The following is a 26,118-nucleotide window of genomic DNA, read 5'->3' as shown; positions in this document are numbered from 1 at the left end:
GAAGTCCTTGTTCCCCAGGACACTGGGTTCACCATCTGCTTACAGGAGCTTCATTATCTTTTCTTTCTTTTTTCCTTTGCCTTTCTTTTCTCTGTTATCTTTCATTATTTGTGTTTTATTCTGAAGCCCTCTGTATACTTTAGACATTCTCTCAGAGCAGGTGAAGGTTTGCCCATTGCATGCTGACTTTTGGAGATGAGAAAGTCACTACTCACATGAAGGAGAGAAAGATGGAATCAATGTCCTATCCCTGTTTAAGAGTGAGAACCAAAATATTCCAAAGTTCAAGGAACTTCCCATGTATCAGCTTATTCGATTCCTTCCTTTAAAACTGGTGCAAATTGTCCCTTAGAGCTTCTTTGATCAGAAGGTGATGCAGACAAGACTTTATATCCAAGATTTTCTTCATAGGCCCAAGACGTGTGGTCAGAAATGTGCTATTTGGTGACGGGACTAAACAGAGGACACTCTTCTGTGTATATCCACCTTCTGCTGACTTATTGAACTGTCCCTGTCCCAAAGAATTGCATGGGATTCACAGGATAAAGTTCTTAGCAAATTAAATAGAAACACCTATTTGAAGGAACATGATAAAGGATGAAACGTTCTGTGTATGGAAAAAGTATATTTGCGGTTCCACTGATAAGTCAAGCTGTAGAAACATCCACACCTGAAAACAGCATCATCCCAGAGGGTTGGGGCCAGTGTTTGTGCCCCACGAATGCCCCTCCCCACCACACCTGGTGCCATCTTCCCTCAAAGGCCACCCCCCTGGGGACTCCTGCCACCAGATGCTGCTCAGAATGGCCTCCCAGGAGAGCACAGAAGCAGCCCTTACAGCCTACCCTAAGAGTATGTCATTCAATTCCCCTGTCCCAGAGCAGACGCCGGGTTCAATTTCCAAATTAATTTGTATTTTTCTGAGAAATGAAATCTGAAATCAAATGAAGTGCCTTTAAAGAGAGCCAGCTCTTCCTCTTGGATCCTCGTCTCTTCCTTTCTGTGACTGGGCCCTTTGGCAGGAGTGCCGGCCTTTTAAAGCCCCATTCTGGTCCATCTCAGGATGCCATCATCTGATTGCTATTTTCCTACTCTTTAAACGCCCAGCTTACGAGAACAACATGGAATCTGTAGTAGAATCTGGAGGAGTTCCAAATCTCTAGGGGATGCATGTCAGCCCTCACCCCACACCTTGGGAAAAGAACAAAAATTCCCGTAATTGAGCTTAATTTAGTGTGAATTCATCTTTCTTGCCAGCAGCTGTGCATACCTTGCTGAAACGCTGTGTTCATCCTAGCCTTCCTTTCCATCCAGACAGATGAGCCAGGTTTGGCTACACACTGTCCCTTAGGAATGTGCCTCTTGGGTCAGGAGTGGGAAATACAGCTCAGGGCCCAGCATTCCTTCTCTTTTTATTTGTTCAGAAACATCTATCTCTCTTTTTGTCTTGGTGTCAGCGTTCCCTGCCAGGGTTTGTCACTAAGTTCTCTCACAAGTAGATCAGCTCCTGCTCTCAGAGGATTAACATCATCTGCCCGCTTTGCTTTGTTTTTCCTTTTATAGTGAACAGCCTTCCTGAAGATTTAAGTCAGCTCCAAGGCACAGAGTGGATGTCCCTGGCAGTAGGGATCTCAGACTAATATCTCAGGCTCAGGGAACCATGGGATCAGCTACTCAACTAGAAAATAATGAACAGAAGTGGAACTCTGAATGGGAATATAAAAGTTTCCCCTTTAACATGCCTCACAGAGGCTACTGGTTATACATGTTTGGACTGAATACGCTGATTGTGGTTTCTAAATTCAGTTCTCCTTATTCCTTGTGAACACTTGATTGTGACTTACTTATCTCAGGGGAAAGATTCTTGATTCTAGGTTGATACTCAATTATGTTCTTCTCTTCCTCTGTATCACATGAATCTAATGTGCTCTCTACCCTTCCCTCACACAAAGCCTTCAGGTGGCCAAGAAGGGGGGAAAAAAACCACACCCTTCCAAGAAAACGAAATGGAGAATTTCATTGGTGGAAGAAGCACATGTGCCCCTCCTATTAGCATCATATCTTTCGAAATTTTGTGTAAACCCAGCACCTAGAGACTTTAAAGTCCAGGGCTGTTGCTGAGCGATGTGACTGTTCAATGGAAAAAGAGACAAGGAAGAAAGGCTGGTTAACAGGTTTCATTTTTGTCCTCATCAAGTCAGCTGCCTTTCTTGAGCACTTGCTGAGAGAGGCTTTGGACTAGTTATTGGAGAGACAGAGGTGAAGGAGGTGGTTCCTGCCTCAAGGGGCTCGCTATAACGTGAGGGGTCCAATGCATGTGCACAGCTGTGAAAATATTTTGTCTCGGAGGCTCGCCGTGGATTGAGGCAGGCAGCAAGGAGGGCCCTGATTCAAGTGGAGGGGAGTCAAGGAAAGTTCCTGGAGAGGGAGAGGCCTGGAGCCTCAGCTGGGAGCAGGATTACAGATTAGCCAAATATATAAGGTGAGGGAAGGGCATTCTGTGCAGAGGGAACAGTATGCCTGAAAGCGTGGTTATGAGACAGCTTGACCAAGTGCATCATCTGATGGCTTGAGGGCACATGGGAACACAATCTTGGGAGAGGGAAAAGCCAGATGCTAGGCTTTGCAAAAGATTGGAGCTTTTATCCTGACATTGAAGGAATGTAGCAGCAGAAATGACCTGTTTAGATATACATGTTAGAAATAGGACCTGAAAGGAAGAGTGGGAATTGTATCAAGGTAGAGGATGGGGAGGGAATTCTGGATTTGGAGGCCAACTGAGAGGTGGGAGGTTTTTCGATAACCAAGGAGAAAAATGAATTTGGACCAAGCCGAGCAGAGGAGACAAAAGGAGTGTGTTCATGGGGTCTTCAATAAGTAGACTAGAGAGAGCTCTGAATTGAATGGCGCTGATTGAACGTAGACAGGGATAGATACAGCGGGAGGAATTGAGGACGATGCCCAGCTTTTTGCCTGGGACATCTGGGTAGCCCATGGTATCATCAATAGCAAATAGTTAATAGGAAAAAGAAACAGGCCGAGGGGATGGAGTGGAGCAGGCTGAGTTGGGCACCTGTGGAAGAGTCCAGTGGAGGCGTGCCAACCAGGGCCACGCTGCATCATGCTCTCCCCTGGCCCAGTCTCTCCAAGAGCCCCAGCTCCTCTCCTCCCCTGCACAGTTTAAGCATTCTGCCTCCCTGTGTGTAGTTCACGTGGGGGATTCACTAGGCTTCTGGCTAGCGAAGTAGATTTAGACTAGTGAGGTGGATTTAGGACTTCTGGCTAAGTCCCGTAGATTTAGGCTTCTAATGGACTTCCCTGGTGGTCCAGTGGTTAAGACTCTGCACTTCCAGGCCAGTGGGGCGCAGATTTGATCCACGGTCAGGGAACTAAGGTCCCATATGCCATTGGGTGCAGCCAAAAAGAAAGATTTAGGCTCCCTAGAAGCTCCAAGATTCTGTCATTGCAGTTGTCAATGTGTGAGAGGGGTAGAGGTGAGGGTGGGGTCTGCTTCTCTTGATGTGAGCTTCAGCCTCACCATTACAAATTAACACTGGCTGGTGTACTTAGGAGGTGTGGCATTTTGTTAGTATAAAAATATAGGGGTAATTGAAACTTACACTGTTTGTATATAGACATGATAAAGGTAAAGTGGAAAGCTTTGGTTCCAGTAACCTTGATAGAAACATAGCAGTTAAGAGTGGAGGGGATCAGTGACTCTGAAAATAGGCTCCGTTTTTCTTTTCTAAAGAATCTTTCTTCAATGAAACTTATATAATATTTTTTCTCCATAGCAAAGGAAATATATTGCCTATTCTGAAATAGCTCCTTTGGGGTTTTGAGTTATTTTTGAAATGTAGAACTTTGAACTTCTGCCTATCTTAGAATGAGATTAGACAAAAATATATATTGAGAAGTGTGATTTTTGTAAGACAAAGGAACCTGTCAGGAACCTTTGTAAGAAAGGTTGTGAATCCAGTTTCTGAGGGTCATAAGGGTGTGAGTGACAGAGAGGGAGTGACATAGCCCCGTGTGTGGCTGGGACACTTTTCAGCACGGCTGTCATGGGAACAAGTTACTATTTTCTGAAAGCTGACTTTCTAGACGCTGTCTTGAATTCATCTAACTTAAAGGCCAGGATTTAGTAAATTTACTTCACTTTATTTCCAAATGCCAGCATACGACCTTTGTGGTTAGGTCCTAATGGGCTCAGACTTGTGCTGCCTCTTCTCAGATAGGCTGAGAAGCCCTGATGTCTTTGAAAAGCAAATCCCCAGGATTCCCCCAAATTCTAACAGTCATGAGACTACCACTATTCCTTAACCAAATGTGTGTCTTCTGCTGAAGTACTTCAAGCACAGCTTTCAAGGTGGAACCCAGCTGCTACTGATGCAAAAGCAGGCTGAGAGTAGAACACCACTTATGAATGTCATAGCCAATGGAAACTGCGAAAAAGTGAGACCCTCTCTTTGTACCTAACCCTTCAAAGTGGTTATTCTACCCAAACTCAGCCATCTCTGTGCCTTCCAAGACCCACAGGTGCTCCCCACCAGCATGGAAGCCAGAAGCCACCATGGACATGTCCAGGATGGTGTAGCCCCCTCTCAGCTTCACAGGGACCAGAGACCAAGGAGCCTTCTTTCTTTTGCTCAGAGCCTGGAACAGAATATGGCTTCCCTCGTAACCCAAACAGTGAAGAATCTGCATGCAATGCAAGAGACCTGGGTTCAATCCCTGGGTCAGAAAGATCCGTGGAGCAAGGGATGGCTACCCACTCCAGTATTCTTGCTTGGAGATTTCCATGGACAGAGGAGCCTGGTTAGCTACAGTCCATGGGGTCACAAAGAGTCAGGCACGACTAAGCGACTAACCTCCTACTACTGGAACAGAGTAGGATTATTCATTCTGCTCTAGTCAAAAATACATACGGGCTCTAATTATCTTGCTGGTGCTGCTAGACTTCTGTTCTTCATTTTTGAAAGATGTGTTTTCCTTCTGACTTCAACACTGAAGAATTAGTCCTTTTTTCCTCTTAAGTTGGTTCTTCTCTCCCTCAGAGACCGAGGATGCAGTCAGGTCTTGGAGAGAAGGAGGGAGTTTGCGATTAGCCTGGCTTTCTGTGGCCAATGGGAGCTGCTCTTCCATTGCAGTTTCCAGGACCACCACAGTGAAGCTTCTTATGGAAAATGAGGGTGTGATGGTTCATGGTTCTCTTTTCCAGGGATGCCTTACTCCCTGCCTTTTATATCGCTCCCCATAGTGGGTTCTTCTGCAGTATCACTTCCATCTTTCTCTCTTGCTGGGTCTCCTTGTTTGTTGGATACATACTGCACCAACCTGTTGACTTGAATAGTATTCCAGCAGGAGGTATTTGAGCAAAGCAGCCCAGATTCTGCATAAGCTGTTGTGTGCACCACAAAGCCTCTCTGTGGCTGATTTATACAAACTCTAAAAGGTAAACAGAAATCAGTGTAATTGGAAACTTGATCCCATTGGTGAAGACCAAGAGGTAGAGAGAGCGTATGCAAGATAGGTGAAGTACTATTATCAAAAATGGCCCAGAGAAGATAAACCACTATGGACGGCAGCAACATCTGGAGGAGCTTCATAAGGGTGGACCCTGTGGCACAGTGGTCTGCAAATGGATGGTGCCATTTTCTCCCAGAATCCTCCTTCCCTTTGCCCTTCTCTTGTCAGTTTCCTTCACGGGCTTCTCTTCCCACACCTTCCTCTAAGGGCCCAGTGCTTCCAGGGCTTCCCCTGGGCTCTCCCTTCTTCCCTGAGGGTCTCACCCATGTCTGTGGCTGAAGCAACTGCCATGTGCTACTGATGAGGGAAGTGGCTCCCAGCGCAGCCTCCTCTCAGAGACCTTGATCAGTTGTCGTCTCCATCTGGATGGCTCGAAGGATGACCCTCCGCTGACCTAGCGTGGCATTCCCCATCTCTCTCCTCTCACCCCAGACCAGCTGCTTCCCTGTACTTTCCCACCAAACCTGACTCAGGAACTGTCTTAGGCTCCTTTCTCTCCCTCACTCCCTGTTCTTCCTTGATATTCAAGGGCTGTGGATTTACATCTTTTCCTTCTCCACTGCCCTCCCCAGCCATCTCGGAGGGCTTGGATTTATCCCCTGACCTCCACTCGCGCATTCTCCAGCCCTGCCTTGACATCAACAGCCTTCCCTGATCTCACATACGCATCTTATTGTGCCTCTATTGCTCAGATTTCAGCAGTTCCTCCATCACCCAAGCATAGGTCAACTTTCCTAGTTTGGGCGTTACAAATCCGAGTCATCTGGCCCCTGCCTGTTTGTCCCACCTGGTGTCTAAGCTCTTTTCTAGCATTCACCTAAGCCTTTGCTTGGCCTGGAATGCTCTCTTGGATCTCAGCTTCGCTTATGCTACTGCTCCTGCTTCCTGAGATGGCTTCCTCATTATGGTCTGCCCAGTGAGTCCAGGACTAATGCTACTGTGAAGCTGCCCCTCACTCCCCAAGGCCAACCCAAATGCCTGTCATTCTGTGCCCATCCCCCAGAACTTTGAGTAGAGTTAGCACTTGTCTTGCAACTTTTATACTTTTTTTTTTAAGTTTGCCTTTCTTTTTGGATTAAAAACTCCTTGGTGGCAGGGACATGCCTGGCCCCTATAACAGGCGTTTAGTAAATGTTGAATGAGCAGATATCAGGATGCCCAGACTTGGCAAGGAAGTCAGCATATAGTAAAAGCATCTTTATCTTTCTCACACTGCATAAGAGAATTGGCTTGTCCATTGGCTTGTCCATCAGAAACAGCCCAGATGAAGCTAAATGACTGTGCCAGCCAGAGGCAGGAGCCCAGAGGCATGCATGCTTTCAATCACGTATCCACCGCTCCAGGAAACACCCCTGTTTGTACATGTCCTCCAACCATAGCCACAGCTTTGCAGAATAAGAAAAGAAGGTCTGGGGTTAGGTTAGCTAGTTCTCAGCTTTGCATCCAACCATGTAGCATCTGGACCGTGGGAAAGGACCTGAGATTTTAGAGTTTGTCCCTGGCCGACATCTTACGGAATCTAGCCTCCCAAGTCATTGGAATTCCTGGCTTCAGAGGAGTGAAATGGTCAAGGCACTCAGTTCTCTGGTTTGTTTCTCTCTTAATGGAGTTTTGTTTTAATCCCTGGAAAAGGAAGGTGCCTCACCACCAACCAGAGTCAGGGGGGTGGGGTGGGGAGCAGAGGTTAGTAGGCTACGTTCTTAAGAGCTGGAATTTCCTCTTCTTTGTTCATCAGTTCACACTGTAGGAGGAGAGGGCACACAGCACTGAGCTAGGAACTGACCCTCTAGAAGCAAGTCAGCATGCCTGCCCAAGGGACATATGGCCAAGAAGAGCTTGTATTTCCTTGGAACAAATCCAAGAATAACTCTTCAGGAAGGTCTAACTCACCATGTTCTGAAGTTGTATAGGAACCTTTTCTGGGAAAATGATTCCCAGTGACCTATATTTTGATTAAATGAGTGAGGCAGGCTCTTCATCCCTCTAACCAGGAAAACTCTAGTTGTCAAAATACTTTTCTAGAAAAAAATGAGCACTGATTGGACTGAGATTTGCCACACCTAGATTTGTACCCAACTCTTAAAACACCATATTGTCATCTTGGCTTATATAGCAACCAGTTTGCAACATGATTTAGTAGCTCGGGATTCTATTTGTCTTATCATCAGTGGGTTTTGCATAATTAAGTTGTAGGGCATCCAGTGACAATGTAGCCCATGAACTTGCTCCATACTCTTTTGTGGCAGATTGTACCCAAGTGTGGCATTGGGTTACCCAGACTTCTTTGAATCGTGATCCCTGAGTTTTCTGAACAGCTGCTTGGGGCCTTTCAAAGATGTAAACAGCAAACATGAAACCCGATGACCAAACAGTAACACGATGGTGGCCTAAAGCTGAAGCTCAATCTATTTGTTGCCCACTCCCTGGAAGTATTAGCATTGTTTTACAACAGCAACAAAAACATGGCGGAGAATCAAGTCTAGTCAAAGAGGTCCAGGATATCACATGAGGGAAGCGAATGCCCTGGACTCTTGATCCAACCACAGTTTGAGTTGAGGAGGATATCAGGGATTGGTACTATGTATCTCAGGAAGCCCTGTTTGTTTATGGTTAGTGATGGTCCCAGTGGGAGTCTCTACTTGTCACAGTAGAATGAAGGGCCTCGAAGCATAGAATCAGTGATTTTTTTTGCCTGAACTGAGTCTTTTCTTAAAATGCCATTGGATATCCAATTCTGTTTCTCCAGAAATTCCTCTTCTTTGGCCTTTGTATTACTGCAAATCAAAAAGTAACCTCACCAGGCCACCCACTTTCTCCCACTTTATCTTTTGAGTTTCAGGTGGTAATATTCTAGATTCAGTTCACCCAGGAGGCAGGGTCTGATTTCAGAGTAGGCCAGGCCTCTTCAATTAATCCCAGTTGACTACTTTAAACATTAAAAAATTAGAAGGTTCCTACTAATTTTGTAGTGTTTATGGTCTCTGTCAGTGCCTCAGAATAAAGCACTTAGCAATAGACAGTATCTTGCAATCAACATGGTTAGTAATGGGTAATAATTCACAGAAAGCTTGAATTCCCCAGTGCTTCAGCATTTCAGAGGACTTTAAGTTACTGTTTATTCAGCCTTCCCATTGATGGGTTATTGGTCCTCATTCTACAGAAGATGATACAGTATAGGAAAAACCTGGGAATCTGGCAACCTGGCTCTAGTCCCCATTTCACCACATACTTGCCCTGTGATCTAGATGTAATGACTTAATTTTGTCATCTGTAGAATAAGTCAGGGATGGGGGAAGATGATTCTAGAGACTTCTCAAAGATCCTATTGCTGAAAAACCCTGGCTTAAAAAAATATGAGCAAGTGCTTTGTTTTGGTTGTACTTAGAAAGGTAATAATTCTCCTGTGGATTTTCAATACAGTTATTATTTAATTTTCCTAATTGTAGAATCCCAAACATGAGACTTATTTCAGATGTGCTTTGGAATTCCCATTATTCCATAGTCTAGGCAATCTTTGGACCTTCAAGTCCTGATATTGGGTTGACATTCAAGGAGAAGGTCAAGGACAATTTCAGACATAGGCCTTAGCTTGAAGAAATGGTCAGCAAAGCTCCCCCCTCCCCAACACACAGTGTGGTAGTTTAGAGTCCTGGATGCCCTGATTCCCACTAGGGTCTAGGAAGGCAGAAGAATGATCAGGCTAATGACAGTGGCTCCACCCATGGTCACCCCTGCCTGGTTTGCTTGTTTTATTTTCCCTATCACTGTGAAAGCAGTGGAAACAGCATATGGGGATCTGCATTAAATCTAGAAAGAAATTATCTCGAGGATAAAGATCATCGTATGTAGTTCAACATTCTAAGTCAGTTCTTTCTAAACCAACAATGAAGTAGTCTGACTAAAGCAGTGAATCCTTGCCATCTGGGGGGTTATGAACCCCTTTGAGAATCCTATAGAAGCTGTGGATGACCCTCCTCCCAGAAAACCACCTATATACTCACGAATTGGAATGTAATTTTAAAGAATTTCTGTGTGCTCTGAAGCCCAGGGGCCCCCGGGTATAAAACAAAGTAAGAGAGCCCAACAGTGGGAATATCAGAACTAGACCAAGCCTTCTAAGTTGGTAATTTGCTGCCAAAATGAAACAATGAGTAACGTACAGATGATTTTTTTTTTCCCTTTCCTTTTCTCTGACCACCATCTTCTTTCCTTTTCTCTCTTCCCACATCTCTGGTCATCTCCTCTCTTTCCCTCTCAATTTCTCTCCCCATGTCCTGCACATCGTGCATCACAGATGTTCCAGCCTGGTTAAAAAGCCTCCGCCTGCACAAGTATGCCGCACTCTTCTCCCAGATGACCTACGAGGAGATGATGGCCCTCACTGAGTGCCAGCTGGAGGCTCAGGTACGTACACGGGAAGGTGCCCCAGGTGGAACCTTGCATTCAAGTCTAAGGCAGACCTTGTCTGGCCCCATACCTGTACCCACCTAGTAGCTTGCCTTGTTCTAGGAACTGCCAGGTGCGGGCCAGCATCACATGGTAAGGCTGGGTTCTTGCCTTCAGGGTCCAGTACAAGATGGAAGACAAATGGGTAACCACAGGACAAGTGAGGCTGAGTAAGAGTGTTATGGAAAAAAAAATAACCTAGATGTACACTCCTAGGGTGCCAGGGAGGAATCAGAAGAAACAGCATTGACCAAGACCTCCAAGAGTCTGTGTCCCTGCTTTTGTTTTCATTGCCCACCCACTCTGTCTGCTTGGCCAGTGCTGGGTTGGAGGATGACAGATTGGTTGTGAATTTTTCAATCTTAGTCACAAATCAGCTAACTTCCAGTAGTTAGGAAGCAGAAGCACCAGGTCCTGAGTCAGAGCTTCCCCAGAAGTTGCTCAAAAACACATTCAGACTGATCTTAATTCGAACGGAGAAAGTTGTACAAAATATTTTGTAACCACACTGAATAACATTACCCCAGGTCTCAGATGGCAGTCCCCTGCTGTGTGCCATAAAAGGGCAAGTTCCTCCTTCCTTCTGTGGATGCAGAAGGCCAGGCCAGTCAACAGAACCCCTGAAACTAAGCATGTTTCCTACCCTGCTGTGCTTGAGCAAATAGATCTGACCAATGTCTTTGTTTCCCTTGTTTAAAATGCTATTTGCATTTTCAACTTGACCTCAGTTTCCTTTGAGCGGTGATTTGAGAGAATTAATGGTCTGAACGGGCTAATAGTATTTCCCCTGCAGGAAGAGGAGATTGTACCAGTTGGGGCATGGCTGGTCTGGACGTAGGCCTCCCAGCAGATCCTGAATTCCCATTGCATATTCAGTACCCGCAGTTAACCTTTGCAGGCCTGGCTGAATACCAGTATTGAGATGTAAGACAAAGCCCAAAGTCACTGCACATTCTCAGAGAATGAAAAGCCCTAATTTCAACTTCCTAAGGCTTCTCCCACTGCTTTTTATCTCGATCGCTCCTTGAGATCCTCAGGATTGATGAGAACTGCTTCTAAGAGCATTCTTGTGTTTGGGTCAAAGTTGAGAAAAAAAAATTTTCAGTCATCACTTGGTCAACTTGAGGAAAAAACAAGAAATAATTGACATAGAGGGCAAAGCCCGAGGCCAGCACAAACTTTTCAGAGTAAAAATTCACGTGAACTGAAAGTCAAGGCTAAATAGTAATATGCTCCCAGTGTTTCATCTTAAAGATGGATTTAGATATCACTAGAGTCTTAATTTTCCTCAGTAAAGGCAACACCTCTGGTGTTTTCATCTTTTCCACCTTTAAGGGAAATTTTATGAATCTTTGCAGAAAATCATCAGAAGTTTATATTACAGATCTGATTTGAGAAAGAACCTTCTATTTGGAAATCTTCGGTCTTTCTAGTCAACATATGTTTAACTGAATCCTAGGGCTCTTCGCCACTACACAGTTTATTAAGATACAATCCATAATCCTAACTGTGAATCCCAATCTTCTACCTGAAGTGAGGACTGCATTATTACAGATTTAAGTTCTCTATTCTGATTTTCCTTGTGGAGACTTAGGAGGGCCTACAGACTGATAAAAACCAGCCTGTATTGTCTGACACCAGATGAGAATTGAACTGGATTTCATATCTCCTCGAGATGGGTAAACATAGAAAAGCTTTGAGAAAGCAACGCTTATCTCTGTATGGGATTGGAACCTTCAGGGAAACTGGAAGGGACTGAAATGATAAAACCTGGACACAAGGAAAGAGTGTGTGACTTAAAAATGATGTTTGAAGACTATGAAGAAATTTCATGCTGGGTGGGATGATTGGCTGTTTCTTGCTCTCCTAAAGGTCACAGGGAAAAGACACAAGCACGTGTGTGGTCAGCTGGAGTTAAAATATTTAGTAAGAAGAGCTTGACGATAATGGATATTGAGGAGTTACAACATTTAGTAAGAGGTTGATGACAGTGGATGTTGAAGAGAGAGACGAATGTCTATTTACTAACCTGTACACACACGGGAACCAAGAAGACAGTAATGCACTATATAGCTTCCAAGAATCTCTAAGCTGATGCCTAAAAATATGTTTTTAAATCTAACTTTTACTTCATTACAGAATGTTACCAAAGGCGCAAGACACAAAATTGTCATCAGTATTCAGAAGCTCAAAGAGAGACAAAATCTCCTGAAGTCTTTGGAAAGGGTAAGTTATCACCAGGTGATGGGCCATTTCTACCTTCATGGTAGGAAAATGGGTCAAGGGAAATTATATTCTCAGTTGAAAGTGTCGTCAGCAGGCCTTACAGAGAGCAACAGGTTGTTTCCTTACCACAGTCAGAAAAAATGAAATGGTTTTGAAGTTCATCTCCTGGTTATACACGCTTCTACGGAGCCTGACCGCTTAAGTGTACCTAAGCCTTGGGTCCAGGCCTCTGGAGACTGGCCCTCCCGTAGCTCTCAGGAAATGTTTTACATACATTCATTTCTGCCTTTTATACATCTGTAGTGATTAAGAAGGTGTTCAGCCCACAATCAGAGGCTGAAATTTTGACACATGAGTATAGGAAACAAACAGATGAGCCTCAGTCCCGCTGTCCACCCAGGGAAGGATCTGACTTTGAGAAAAGCTGCCCACAGCACGGCAGACACCCGCAGGTTAACCCCCGGCTTCCACGGAGAGATCGCCGTCTTTTGGTGGATGGACGTGCTAGACTCTCCGGAGAATAATTTCGGACATTAACTTACCAGAATGGGTCCCCGTGACTCTGAAAGGAGCTGTCTCAAAAATGCAAAATGCTGAAAAAGCGTTTATTCCATCGTTAAAAGCAATTCATCTGCTGTTCATCTGCTCTTTTTGTTTGCTGCCCAAGTATGTTTTCTTCTTGCCTTTGTATCTGGGTGTCAACCTAGTGTGAATGTCATTTTTAGGACATGGTGGCTCTATGACTTCATCTGAGGTCCAAAAGCTACCCACTGCAGTATTCTTGTCTGAAGAATTCCATGGACAGAGGAGCCTAGCAGGCTACAGTCCACGGGGTCACAGAGAGTTGGACACAACTGAGAGACTTATTTTTTTTTAAGATCCAAAAAAGAACAGACCTTGTAAGCTGGTGCTGCCACAGCCCCAGTGGGGAGATCCTTGTGCGTTGCTGTTGGGAGTGGTGGGTGGGAAGGTATTTGCTGCTTGCAGAGCTTGAGTTGTAACCCCTTCTAGAAATCCCAGGGTGCCTTTGAAAGGAATCAAAGAACTAAGGCAGGTGAGGCTTAAGCAAATTTTGGAGCACAGAAACATCGCAGTGTAGTGGAAATTTTTTAACTTATTCACAAAGATCTGTGTGTGTATATGTTTACATACAACATATAAAATTATGCTTAATGAATATTAATGAATCATTAGTCGCTCAGTCATATCCAACTCTTTGAGACTCCATGGACTGTAGCCCATCAGGCTCCTCTGTCCATGGGATTCTCCAGGCAAAAATACTGCAGTGGGTTGCTATTCTCTTCTTCAGGGGATCTTCCCAACCCTGGGATTGATCCCGGATCTCCTGCATTGCAGGCAGATTCTGTACTGTCTGGGCCACCAGGGAAGCCCAATGAATATCATATAAAATACAAAGTAATATATAGTTATAGAATATGCATCTGTAACTTTATAAGGAAGATGGCTTTTAAAACCTCTGGATGGATAGACAGAGGCTACTTACGGGTACTCCCATGATGAAAGACCTGTTCTTAATTATAGTGAGTCACAAATGACAAGTGACCTGCCCAACTGAACCTGAAGTTACTGTTGTTCTTAATTTTACACCAACTCTTTTACCAAGGCATTCATCTAACAGAGTGTTTATTGCCATTTCTATATAACTTCTCTTTTGGGAAGTATTCAATAGGCCAATTTTCTCATCTGTTAAAAAGCACAGAAAACATTTTGCAGAAGGATTCGATTGCTAAGATTATGGTTAGAGAGTGGTGTTTTCTGCTCTTATTTCTGGAGCTTCCTTCAAGAACTCATTCACATCCTCTGTCACTGAGGGTCATGCACCCACCTGGGAGACAGAGACGGCTGCTGTCGGCTCCACCTCTGGTAGTGCTGGGCCGAACCAGCACGTGGAAACAAGGGCAGCAAGGTGGTTTGGGTGGCCCTCATATGCCACTGACTTTCTGTCTAGCCTTTGATAATTCGGTGACACTATGTCCTATATTTCACACCTAGAATAATATTGACTCCACAAAAAAAAAAGAAGGCTTTCTCCCTGGACCACTGGATTGGGCATGTTAAAAAAGATGACAAATGTAGCACAGAATCTGAAAGAAACTACTGGCCAAGAGGAAAGCATGATGAGTTTATTTGGTGTGACTTCTTTGAGGAGGAAGGTGGTGGACCACCATTTCAGGCTTGCCTGAGAACCACCTGAGTTTAGACACCTGCAAGCTTGTCCCGTTAGGAGCTGACGGCCTGGGGGTGGGAGTGAACCGCAGTGTCCACTGAGGACTCAGCCTCAGCTCTGTTGTTCCCTCTTCTCTGGAACCCGCATCTCTTCTGCTTTTCAGGGAGAGGGCTGTCAGTAACCTGTTCCCACATAGGCCACCAGCAACAGGCTCCCATTAGCCATTTCTCTGGCATTCCCAGACATCCTCAACTGACTGTGCTGTTGGAACCGCTGTCGTCATGTTCTTGCTTCCAGTGGCATTCTTACGTCACACAGAACCCTGAGATTTCTAAGGAGATGGCTGGGGCCCCGCCCGTGACTAGTTCATAATCAGCAGCTGCTGCAGATGAGCTCTATGTCTAGAGCACCTCCACTCAGTTACTGAACACTTACTAAGCAGCTGCCTTGGACTCGATCTCCCCCGTCCTCACTGGAGGCAAACCGTGAGGAATTCGAAGTCCCCACCCCCGGAGAGCTGGGGACACGAGGTGCCACAGATAGATGTGTGGTGATGCTGTCACAGCCCAGCGTGATCAGCACCATCCCTGAGGCCGGTGGGGGTGTCTTCCTGGGATGAAACAGAGGACTCCACTGCGGTGAGGACAGAGAGCAGACGGGCATCGGTGCTGGTGTTGGTGGAGAACGGGCCCTGAGCCAGGGTGGGGGCCATGACCAAGGAGAAGAATAAGAGAGTCACTTAGCAGGAGTCTGGGCATTGGCAGGAAGTGCAGGCGTGGGTGTCATACCATTTGGGAACCAAAAATAAAGGAGGAGTTACTACTGTGAAAGGACTTCCCTCGTGGCTCAGACGGTAAATTGTCTGCCTACAATGTGGGAGACCCGGGTTCAATCCCTGGGTCGGGAAGGTCCCCTGGAGAAGGAAATGACAACCCACTCCAGCACTCTTGCCTGGAAAATCCCATAGACAGAGGAGCCTGGTAGGCCACAGTCCATAGGGTCTCAAAGAGTTGGACACAACTGAGCGACTTCACTTCACTTCACTAATGTGAAAGAAATGGGGTTGAGCTTGATGGGTGGCGTCTGTAATACCTTGGGACACCCCGCTGAAAGTAGCAAGTCAGTGGCCCAGAGAACAAGTCTAGAGCCCACAAGGGTTTGAAAGACTCCGTTGTGGGTCGTTTATGTGTAAATGGCCAGAATTGTGTGATGAGTGATAAGAGCTGAGGATGGACCCTAGATGGGGAGCACCAGAGGACATGGAGGGACCAGTGACAGGCCCCAGAGGGTGGGAGGGTTAAAGAGGGACTGTCCCATCAGGACCCATGGACGTGTCACACCTGATGAGGACTGAACACTGCTCCCCGGAACTGGCCACCAGCAGTTCCCTGATAGCCCTGATGCAAAAGGGTTTCAGGGAGATGGGAGGGGAAGCAGGAACCCAAGAACTGGAGTGTATGAATGGTACTGAGGCCTTGGGGTGAGGCAGTGCAGACTTCTCAAGATGTTTGGTGGGAAAGGTAAGATTAGAAGGGTCACTGGGGCAGATTTTCCAGCATTTATCTTTAATAGTGAACATGTTTCCATGTGCGTTTCAGTTCAGTTCAGTTCAGCCACTCAGTCGTGTCCGACTATTTGCGACCCCATGGACCCTAGCATGCCAGGCCTCCCTGTCCATCACCAACTCCCAGAGTTTACTCAAACTCATGTCCATTGAGTTGGTGATGCCATCCAACCATCTCATCCTCTGTTGTCCCCTTTTCCTCTCGCCTTCAATCTTTCCCAGCATCGGGGTCTTTTCAAATGAGTCAGCTCTTCGCATCAGATGTCCAAAGTATTGGAGCTTCAGCTTCAGCATCAGTCCTTCCAATGAATATTCAGGACTGATTTCCTTTAGGATGGAGTGGTTTAATCTCCTTGCTGTCCAAGGGATTCTCAAGAGTCTTCTCCAACACCACAGTTCAAAAGCATCAGTTCTTCAGCACTCAGCTTTCTTTATACTCCAGCTCTCACACCCATGTGCTTTTATTTACTGTCTTTTTTCAGTTGACTCCCAAACTGTGAAACTGACCATTCTCTGAGCTTGGGAACCTGGCTTGGAGAAAGGAGACACATACTCACCTCTGTGTTCCCGCCACCCCCGCCGCTCCCATCCTAGCAGCATCCTCACAATGTATGGGTCCATCCCGGGAGCCATAAGCATCTTAGGGTGAGGATTCTGTCGTCCTTTTTAGACCCCCAGTGTCTGACAGCGCCCAGCCCATAGAGAGGATGGAGTTAAGTAGACGCAGGAGTGCTGTCTGCTGGGTGAAGGGTCCAGTCCGTCTCACACAGAGAGAAGGATGGGGCAGTGGGATGCTGCATAAGTGCTGGGGATGCCACCACCTGCCATTTTCCAGATGATTTGCACCCTGTGGCTGTTACAAGCCCCGAGAGAGGCTCTGAACCAGTCCTCCTCCAAGACCTAAGAAAGCCAGGCCAGGAAGCCTGGGACAGTCAGGATGGAGCACCTTCCTCCTTGTCGGCCCCAAGCTGCATCTGCCTGACCGACTGCAGTGTAGGAGGGTCCAGCCTTCCTACTCTGCTCTCACCTCTGTTCCGCACAGTAGTTAAAGGGCAGCTGTGCTGCTTTGTGCTCATGTTTGCCTCTCTGAGTTCCTAACGCAGAGTTATATTTACGATACAAAGGATCCATAGAGACTTGGGTTGATCCCCTGTCTTTGTCAGCATGGAAGTTCGGTCCCTCAGCCAGTCGAGGGCACTGGATTGAGCTAGATTCCTTTTCTGCCTGGGCCCGAATTCACTCTAAAGAGTCAGAAATGCAACCTGATGGTCATAGTGTGCCTCCCGGAGGCTGGCATCAGCAGAGCTACTGCCTACTGGTCATAAGCCAGGGGTTGTCTCTGAGACAGTGGCTTTAGGTCAAAGCAAAAGACCAAGCTAAGCATGATTCCTGATTGTGATATTCTCAGAAAGTATCCGACATTATTCACTATATTTATGGGTTTCCTTTTGGGTGTGGGTGTCCCCAGTAGCGTCACATAAGATTTGAACTTGGAACAAGTATACATGCCCGGTTTGAAGGAGTTCAGCTCTTAGCAGAACCCACATCTCCGCCCCCATCACTGAGTAACTGCAGAAGCCTTCACACCACGTGTCAAGAGCAGGCAAGGTTGGTAGCAGTTGAGTCACAGGCACACATTTGCTCTTCTCAGTGGTACTGCCACATGGGCTGGCACAACAGGGGTGCATGTGATCACCCAGAGGAGCCTGCCAGCTCTGTCTGCCCAGCCCCCTCCCAAGGGGCAGCCTCACCCCCTCTGTCTCATTTCCCTTCCCCTCCTCAGTCAGGGTGGACAAGGAGGTCAGAACCCCCCACCCCCAGGTGCTGGCAGGAACTGGAGAACCTAGAGGCAGGGCTCGTCTGGTTGGCATGTAGTTTGATCAGAAAAGGCAGCAGGGGCTCTCTTGGCCTGGGTTAGCTAGCTTGCCTCTATGGGTCCTGCCCTGATACCATGTCAGAAGTCAAGGGACCAGTCATGTGACAGCATCAGACTCTGCAAAGGGCCGGTCCAGCCCAGCATCAGGAAAACTGGGACTGACCAGGAGCATCCTGACTCAGGCATTGAGCTTGTGGGCACGGGCTGCAGGCAGGTCTTACCATGCCCCTTTCTGCCAGGTTGAGAAGGATGGGTGTAGGCTCTGCAAAGTCCACTTCTTTAAAAGGAAAATGGATTCTCTCCCCTAAAATAGACTGGAGAGTGGCCCTGGCCAGGTTTGAGACAATTCTGGTGGCTACTTAGCATTTCAGTTCCCTCGGAATCCGGGGGTGCCAACTAGGCCGAGGCACAATTCAGGCTCTGCTTCCAACCCCCCCACACAAAGCAAGTTCCCGCCAGCACCCTGGAGGGCTGTCAGTGTTTTGGTGCCCAGAACTGAAACAGGCCTGCGTCCTCAGATTTCCTCTTTCTAACTGATTGATGGGAGATCTGGGTGCAGAAATGATCGTGTCCCATCAGCTTGTGTTGCTTGACATCATCGAGCAATTTTTCTTGATAAGAGAGGATCCCAGGAACGGGCTGGTACTCATGCTTCAGGCTTTTAAAATTATGTTCTTGCTATTCTGGGCTCTCAGAAGATTAAATACTTCATTAGTAATCAGGGCCCTGATTGTCAAGGTCCTTCCTGGGTCCTAGGGAGAGGTTTGCTGCATAATCACTGGGCAGCACTGTGGCAGAGAGCAGGGCACACCCCCTACACCAGGGAGACCCCCAGCCCCAGACCACCATCCCCAAGCATCTGAGCCTGTTCTGCGCCTCTGTGAGCATCTGACTGATAGGTGTCCATCAGAATCAACTTTCACTGCTTTTTCTAATAAATAATGCCCAGGATATCAAACTGTATGGGTAGACGGATTCAATTTCATTATATAAAGTCATGGATATATTACATACAATTATATACATTATAGGCATACCTCATTTTATTACACTTCACACATACTGCCTTTTTTTTTTTTTTAACAAATCAAAGGTTTGTGGCAGCCCTGAGTTTAACAAGCCTTTTGGCCCCATTTTCCAAACAGCATTTGCTCACTTCATGTGTCTTTGTCACGTTTTGGTAATTCTCATCGTATTTCAAACATTCTCATTATTATGATATTTGGTATGGTGATCTGTGATTAGTGATATTTGATGTTACTATTGTGAAAAGATTATAACTCGTTGAAGACTCAGATCATGGCTAGCACTATTTAGCAATGAAACATTTTTTAATTAAGGTATGGACATTGGTTCTTTTAGACATAATGCTGTGGCACACTTAATAGACTATATGTGCTGTGTGCTAAGTTGCTTCAGTCGTGTCCGACTCTTTGCGCCACTATGGACTGTAGCCCGTCAGGCTCCTCTGTCCATGGGATTCTCCAGGCAAGAATACTGGAGTGGATTGCCATGCCCTGCTCCAGGGGATCTTCCTGACCCAGGGGTTGAACCTGGGACTCTTAAGTCTCCTGCATTGGCAGGCGGGTTCTTTACCACCAGCACCACCTGGGAAGCCCAGTAGACTGTATAGTGTGGTGTAAACATAACTTTTATAGGCACCGGGAAACCAAAAAAAATGAGTGGTACTTTATGTAGTGATCTGGAACCAAACTTGCAGTATCTCCAAGGTCTGCCTCTATAGTGTATATTCAATATGTATGTATATGTTTGTTTGTGTAAAATACTTATTTTTCTCTAGAATGATCCTTCTGAAACATGTCACTCCCCTGCTCAGAACCTTCCCTGACTTCTCATCTCATGTAGAAGACATTCTCGCACCCCTGCCCCAGCCTGCTGACTTGACTCCTCTCCACTCAGGCCCTGTGGCTCCTTGGACTTCACGTCCCACCCCACCCCCGCTCCTCTCTGCTCCAGCTCAGGCCTCCTTGCTGTTTTTCACATGCTCAAGGCTCCCACCTCAGTGCCTTTGCCCCCGCTGTGCCCTCTGCCTGGAGCACTCTTTCCCAGGAACCTGCAGCCCATGAGAACCTCCCCTCCAGGAACCCCTGCCCTGCTTCTCAGTCTCCAGCATGATGAATATTCATGTCCTGGTAGGATGTAAACTCCCCGAGGGAACCTTAACAGCTTTCCCACCATATCCCCATCCCCCACACCATCTAGCTCAGTGCACAGCAGGTCAGAGCACCCAAAACATGTATATTATCATATGTGAAATGAATCGCCAGTCCAGGTTCGATGCATGATACAGGATGCTCAGGGCTGGTGCACTGGGATGACCCAGAGGGATGGTATGGGGAGGGAGGTGGGAGGGGGGTTCAGGATGGGGAACACATGTATACCCGTGGCGGAGTCATGTCAATGTATGGCAAAACCAATACAACATTGTAAAGTAATTCAGTTCAGTTCAGTTCAGTTCAGTCGCTCAGTCATATCCAACTCTTCGCAACCCCATGAATCACAGCACACCAGGCCTCCCTGTCCATCACCAACTCCCGGAGTTCACTCAGACTCATTTCCATCGAGTCGGTGATGCCATCCAGCCATCTCATCCTCTGTCGTCCCCTTCTCCTCCTGCCCCCAATCCCTCCCAGCGTCAGGGTCTTTTCCAATGAGTCAACTCTTTGCATGAGGTGGCCAAAGTATTGGAGTTTCAGCTTCAGCATCAGTCCTTCCAGTGAACACCCAGGACTAATCTCCTTTAGAATGGACTGGTTGGATCTCCTTGCAGTCCAAGGGACTCTCAAGAGTCTTCAACACCACAGTTCAAAAGCATCAGTTCTTCGGCGCTCAGCTTTCTTCAGCTTTTCTTCTTATTCCAACTCTCACATCCATACATGACCACTGGAAAAACCATAGCCTTGACTAGACGGACCTTTGTTAGCAAAGTAATGTCTCTGCTTTTCGATATGCTGTCTAGGTGGTCATAACTTTCCTTCCAAGGAGTAAGTGTCTTTTAATTTCATGGCTGCAATCACCATCTGCAGCAATTTTATTAGCCTCCAGTTAAAATTTAAAATTTTATATTAAAAAATAATAATAAAAAATAAATTTAACAAAGAGTCACATAACATAGGAACCTGTAGCTTTACAAATATTAAGCTCATTGCAACCACCCATGAGGCAAGTACTATAGTAATCTTCATCTTATACACAGAGAAACTGAGGCACAGAGAAGACATTTACCCAAGGACACACAGCTGTATCAGACCCAAGCATCTGTCTTAGCATCAGTGCTTCTAACCACACCTGTGTTGCCTCTGCCATGGGCTGGATGAAAGTGTGAATGAGCAGGTTCCTTCATCTAAAACAAATCATACTACAGGAAATACGTGGCCCTGTATAACTTTGTTGTGTAGCTTCTAAAGTGTGTGACGTAAACTCTATCAAATGCACTTTAAGGAAAGGCACAGAAGATGCCAGGGAAGGAAATATACCGAAATCATTTTAGTGGGATTTTAGCATCTTAGTGGGATTTTAAAGTGATTCTATTTCCTCATTATACATGTATATATTTTAAAAATTTTCTACCTGGGCTAATATTGGTGATTTAATTTGTAACCTTTATGTATTTGGCTGCGTCAGGTCTTAGTTGCGATACTTGGGATCTTTGTTGCGTTATGCAGGATCTTTCGTTTTGGCACGTGTACTCTCTAGCTGTGGCTCGCAGGCTCAGTAGTTGTGCCAAATGAGCTTAGTTGCTCTGTGGCATGTGGAATCTTAGCTCTGGACCAGGGATCAAACCCATGTCCCCTGCATTGCAAGGCAGATTCTTAACCACTGGACCACCGAGGAAGTCCCCAGAATGATTACATTGTAAACTGTCCCATCTTCCAAAGAACGTTCTAATGAAAGTGTCAGCAGACATGAACCCCATCTGGGAATAGCTCCAGGCAGAGGCCAGGGAGGCATGGAGGTGGGTCATCCCAGTTCCTGACCCTAACAGAGGTCTTCTCCCTTTGACCCTCTAGGACATCATTGAGGGGGGCAACCTGCGCCTCCCCCTCCAGGAGCTGCACCAGATGATCCTGACCCCCATCAAGGCGTACAGCTCACCGAGCACCACCCCAGAGGCTCGCCGCCGGGAGCCCCAGGCCCCACACCCGCCTTCGCTGATGGGCCCTGAGAGCCAGAGCCCGGACTGCAAAGACAGTGCCACGGCCGCGGGAGCTACAGCCACCACTTCAGCTGGGGCCAGTGGTGGGCTCCAGCCACACCAGCTGAGCAGCTGTGACGGGGAGCTGGCTGTCACCCCCCTGCCGGAGGGGGATCTCCCCGGGCAGTTCACACGTGTCATGGGGAAAGGTAAGCCCAGTTTTCCCACCTGCCCTTTTCTCTTCTCAACACCCCAGACCAGAGGTACCCATTCCCATGGGCTTCCCCTGGGTGTGGGGTGAACTGTCAGAATCCATGTTATTAGCCCATTCTACAGATGCAGAAAGTGCAGCCTAGAGGGGGAAAGGTATTTGGATCTGGATTCCAAGCTCTCGGACAAACCACCCGTCAAGGCCTCTTCCTTCACCCTAGCTCCCATCTTTCCCCTTCCCTGAGACCAGGGCCCACAGGGCCCTCCTGGTGGACCATTCACTGGGCCTTTGGACTCTCAAGCTAAAGGCAGGCTTCCTACAGGCCACCCAAGGTACCATGGCCACACTGCCTGTGTCTGTAGGGCAGCACAGAATTCACACATGGTCCCTGGCTGACAGCACCCCTTCTACCTGTGACTGCCCTGAACCAGACCCTTATGCACGTATCCTTGACCACGTCCAACACTAATCTGTGCTTGATCAGGTGTTTCTCAAGAGCTCTTGATTATTTTTTTTTCTTGATTATTTTTAAAATGTAGTGAATGCCAGTACTTTTCCTCTGGGAAGGGGGACCAATGTGTTTTCTATTGTCCAATATTTCAGACCATTTCAAAGAACTGAGTTCTAATCAAAAGAAAGGGAACACCTGAGTCTTATATAGGTACAATGAGAGATTCCTGGTGATTCGTGTTCTTAGAAAGACTGAGATCTGCAGAATTCTGGTTCAGAGGAGGTGACTCGTAGCATCCTTTGGAGCTGAAATGCCACCCGCTTCATGGTCAGCATGGGTCCCCCCCATTCACTTTCTCAGTCTCCCCTACCCCCAAGGGGCTCCTTGCTGTGTGGATTAGAGTAGATGACCCCCTGCTGGAGGTACAGGTGGGCTGGTTACCTGAGAATGTTGCACTTCACCCCCTTGCCCATGACATGATCCATGTGGGCTCTGCACTCCTGTGGCATGGCCGCTTTTTACAATTTAACTACTTTCAAATAAATTATGCAATCAAGTCACACTCAACATAAAAATTAAAGCTAAATGAAAAATGATGAAAGGTGAAAATAGCCCCCACCTCTACCCTTGGCCCTACCATATTCCTCCCCAGGGGTAACCGCTATAAACATTTCAGAATATCCCTTCAGAAACACTGTAATTATATATAAGCACATGAGCATCCTTTTTACACACAAACAGGTCTTGTTTATATATTTCTCTACAGCTTTTTTTTTTACATTATATGCTTTCAATATCCCTATCAATACAAAAGTACCATCTCATTCTTTTTTAAAGGCTGCATACTGTTCCCCCATATGCATAAACCATAATTTGACAGGGCCCCAATTAGTGGATATAGAGGTAGTTTCCATGTTTTGTTATTACCCACAGTGTTATACTGAAAAACGTATGTGCCAAGACATGGTATGAATGGGATTCTGTGACAGATCAGGTATGTGGGATGAGGGAGAGAAAGACATCATGGTGCCCAGGTTTTAAGCTTGATCTTGAGAGCAAGCCATTTTTACTCCTAACTGATGTCTTTGTCCAACCACCGCCACCTGTCCTTCTAAACATTCCCATCAAAAGCAGAACACCAGGCTCTTTCGGATGGGAATAGACTGAATCGCACTAGCGTGGCCGTGAGCTGTCCAGTGGGTGTGTGTGTTGTGCCCTGTCTCTGAACTTGGGTGTGTAGGTGGACCTGTGTATATATAAATGTGTGGGTATCACTTTGAGAAAATCACCCTCCCGTGAATGAGTAGCAGGCTCCTTACTCATGTGCATGCCCACACACCTCACATCCTACAAGGTGCACCAGCCTCACTCCTCCAAATGAGATGTGCGGCTCATTCATAAAATGATGGTGCCTGCTCTGAGGAGGGCTGATGGTCTTTAGGGTCTTTGAACTCCCTCTCAAAGGACGCTCTTTCAAAGACAGGGCTCGGGACGCTGCTGCGTTCTTCTTCTTCCAGAGTGTCTGTCTCGGGCCGGGTTGCAGAAGGCTTAATATAGAATGGTATGCGTGGAATTAACCAAAGGGGCTTCTGGAGGCAAAGGCTCCTGTGGTGACCAAGCCTTTGACTTCAGTGGAACGAGGAGCCTCCTGGCCTTTTTTGTGAAGCTGACGTAAAGCCACGGTCACACATACCTCTCAAAATATTGGTCCTGAAAGGAAATCGGAGGCAGATCTCAGGGGTTAGAATGGATGTGCATTTTTCTAATTCATCCTTTTTTTTTTTTTTAATTCCCAGTGTGCACACAACTCTTGGTCTCCAGACCCGATGAGGAAAATATAAGTTCCTATTTACAGCTCATAGACAAATGTCTAATCCATGAGGTAAGTAGTGACAGGTTTCATGAAACTGCTTTTTATCATTCCTTTGAAGTAGTTCTCAGAGATTCTGTGAGGTGATCATTTGGGTCTCTGACATCTCATCTTTGAGGAGTAGACAGTCATTAATAATAGCTCGAGCAGAACTCAGCTGTGGTGACTTCAAACCTAAACGCAGCTTGTGTGTTCCTCTGGTGTCCAGAGATCCACCTAGACTGAGCTCTGACATGGAGGCAAGTGCCTGAGAGAAGCTTCTGACTCTGGAGGCCTCCCTGAGGGACAGAGCCTGGGGTGGACCAAGCAGGGAGAAAGGGGAGAGTGTTCAGAACAAATAATGTGTGTCTGTGTGTGTGTTGGGTATGGTTTGAGGGCTTTCTGCTGTGTTTTGATTTCTGATTCTCATAGGAATTTTTTTTTTAATTGTATTGGGTTGCAGTTGATTTACAATGTTGTTTTAGTTTCTGCTATCCAGCAAAGTGAATCAGCTCTACATATACATTTATCCTCTCTTTTTCAGATTCTTTTCCCATATAGGCCATTACAGAGTATTGAGTAGAGTTCCCTGTGCTGTACAGTAGGTCCTTATCAGTTATCTATTTTCCTTATAGTAGTGTGTGTATGTCAGTCCCACTGACATATATATTCCTCACCTTTTCCCCTTGGTAACCATAAGTTTGTTTATTACATCTGTGACTCTATTTCTCTTTTGTAAAAATAAGTTACTGTGTACTATTTTTTAAGATTCTACATATAGACAATATCATATGATGATTATCTTTCTCTGTCGGACTTACTTCACTCAGTATGACAATCTCTGTCCTTTTCACGAAGGTCAGGCTGGTGCTATGCCTCCCAGGCCCTCGGGACAATGACGGAGCGACTCTGATGGAGCGAGGAAGGTCCTGGCCAGGGCTGTCCCGAGGGACATGGCGGGGACAAGCAGTTGTGCCTCAGACCCAGGATCCCAATGGCTTCTTGGGTGCCCCTCCCCTGAGAGAATTACACAGACAGGGTTATGGTTTTAGAAAACTTAGGACTGGATAAACCTAGGCCACTGAGATCTTTTTGTGGGACTTTGATGTGAAAATAAGATGGTAAAGGCCTCCAAGTCCCCTGGGCTTTGCCATGCTGGTAGCTGGAACCTCAGGAGTCCAGTGGGCCCCGGGGAAGGGAGATGCACTTCCCACATTCCAGCTGCCCACAGGTCATCTGCTGCTGGCGGCTTGTTTGGTTTTCTGCACCCTCTGCCCTTCTGTGCTGTGACTCCACCTGCCCCTCACACGCAGGTGTGCCGTCTCCCACTGGGTTTCCATCCCAGCCCCTCCTCCCCATCCCTGAAACTCACATTTTTGCGATTTCCTCTCACGTCACTGTGAACTCCCACTCACCCTTTTAGTGTCCAGTCCTGACACAGCTCTCATCTGGGCCAGCAAAAAGCAATAGAAAGATGGAAGGCCAGAACAGGAGATGGATTTTAGAGTTCATTCATTCTGTAGGTATTTATAAAGCACCTAGGTCTTGCCCCTGGCTGGTGGGCTTCCAGTAGGAGGAGAGTGGGTGAGACAAAAGGAAAACAGGTCATCACAAGTGTGACC

The 26,118-nt window shown here is 46.6% G+C and overlaps 1 protein-coding gene across 1 annotated transcript in view; it reads left to right on the top strand.

The window, feature by feature from the left end:
- Window positions 1-26,118, top strand: part of SAMD4A (sterile alpha motif domain containing 4A) — a 164,052-nt gene that overhangs the window by 110,060 nt on the left and 27,874 nt on the right. The window contains exons 5-8 of the mRNA XM_010847773.1: window positions 9,824-9,933; window positions 12,115-12,201; window positions 21,861-22,194; window positions 24,444-24,529. Of these exons, the coding sequence (XP_010846075.1) occupies window positions 9,824-9,933; window positions 12,115-12,201; window positions 21,861-22,194; window positions 24,444-24,529 (617 nt within the window). The remainder of the gene's footprint in view (window positions 1-9,823; window positions 9,934-12,114; window positions 12,202-21,860; window positions 22,195-24,443; window positions 24,530-26,118) is intronic.

This window comes from Bison bison, unplaced genomic scaffold, assembly GCF_000754665.1.
Source record: "Bison bison bison isolate TAMUID 2011002044 unplaced genomic scaffold, Bison_UMD1.0 scf7180017864254, whole genome shotgun sequence".
Lineage (NCBI taxonomy): Eukaryota > Metazoa > Chordata > Mammalia > Artiodactyla > Bovidae > Bison > Bison bison.
This window is presented reverse-complemented; position numbering and strand designations above follow the sequence as displayed.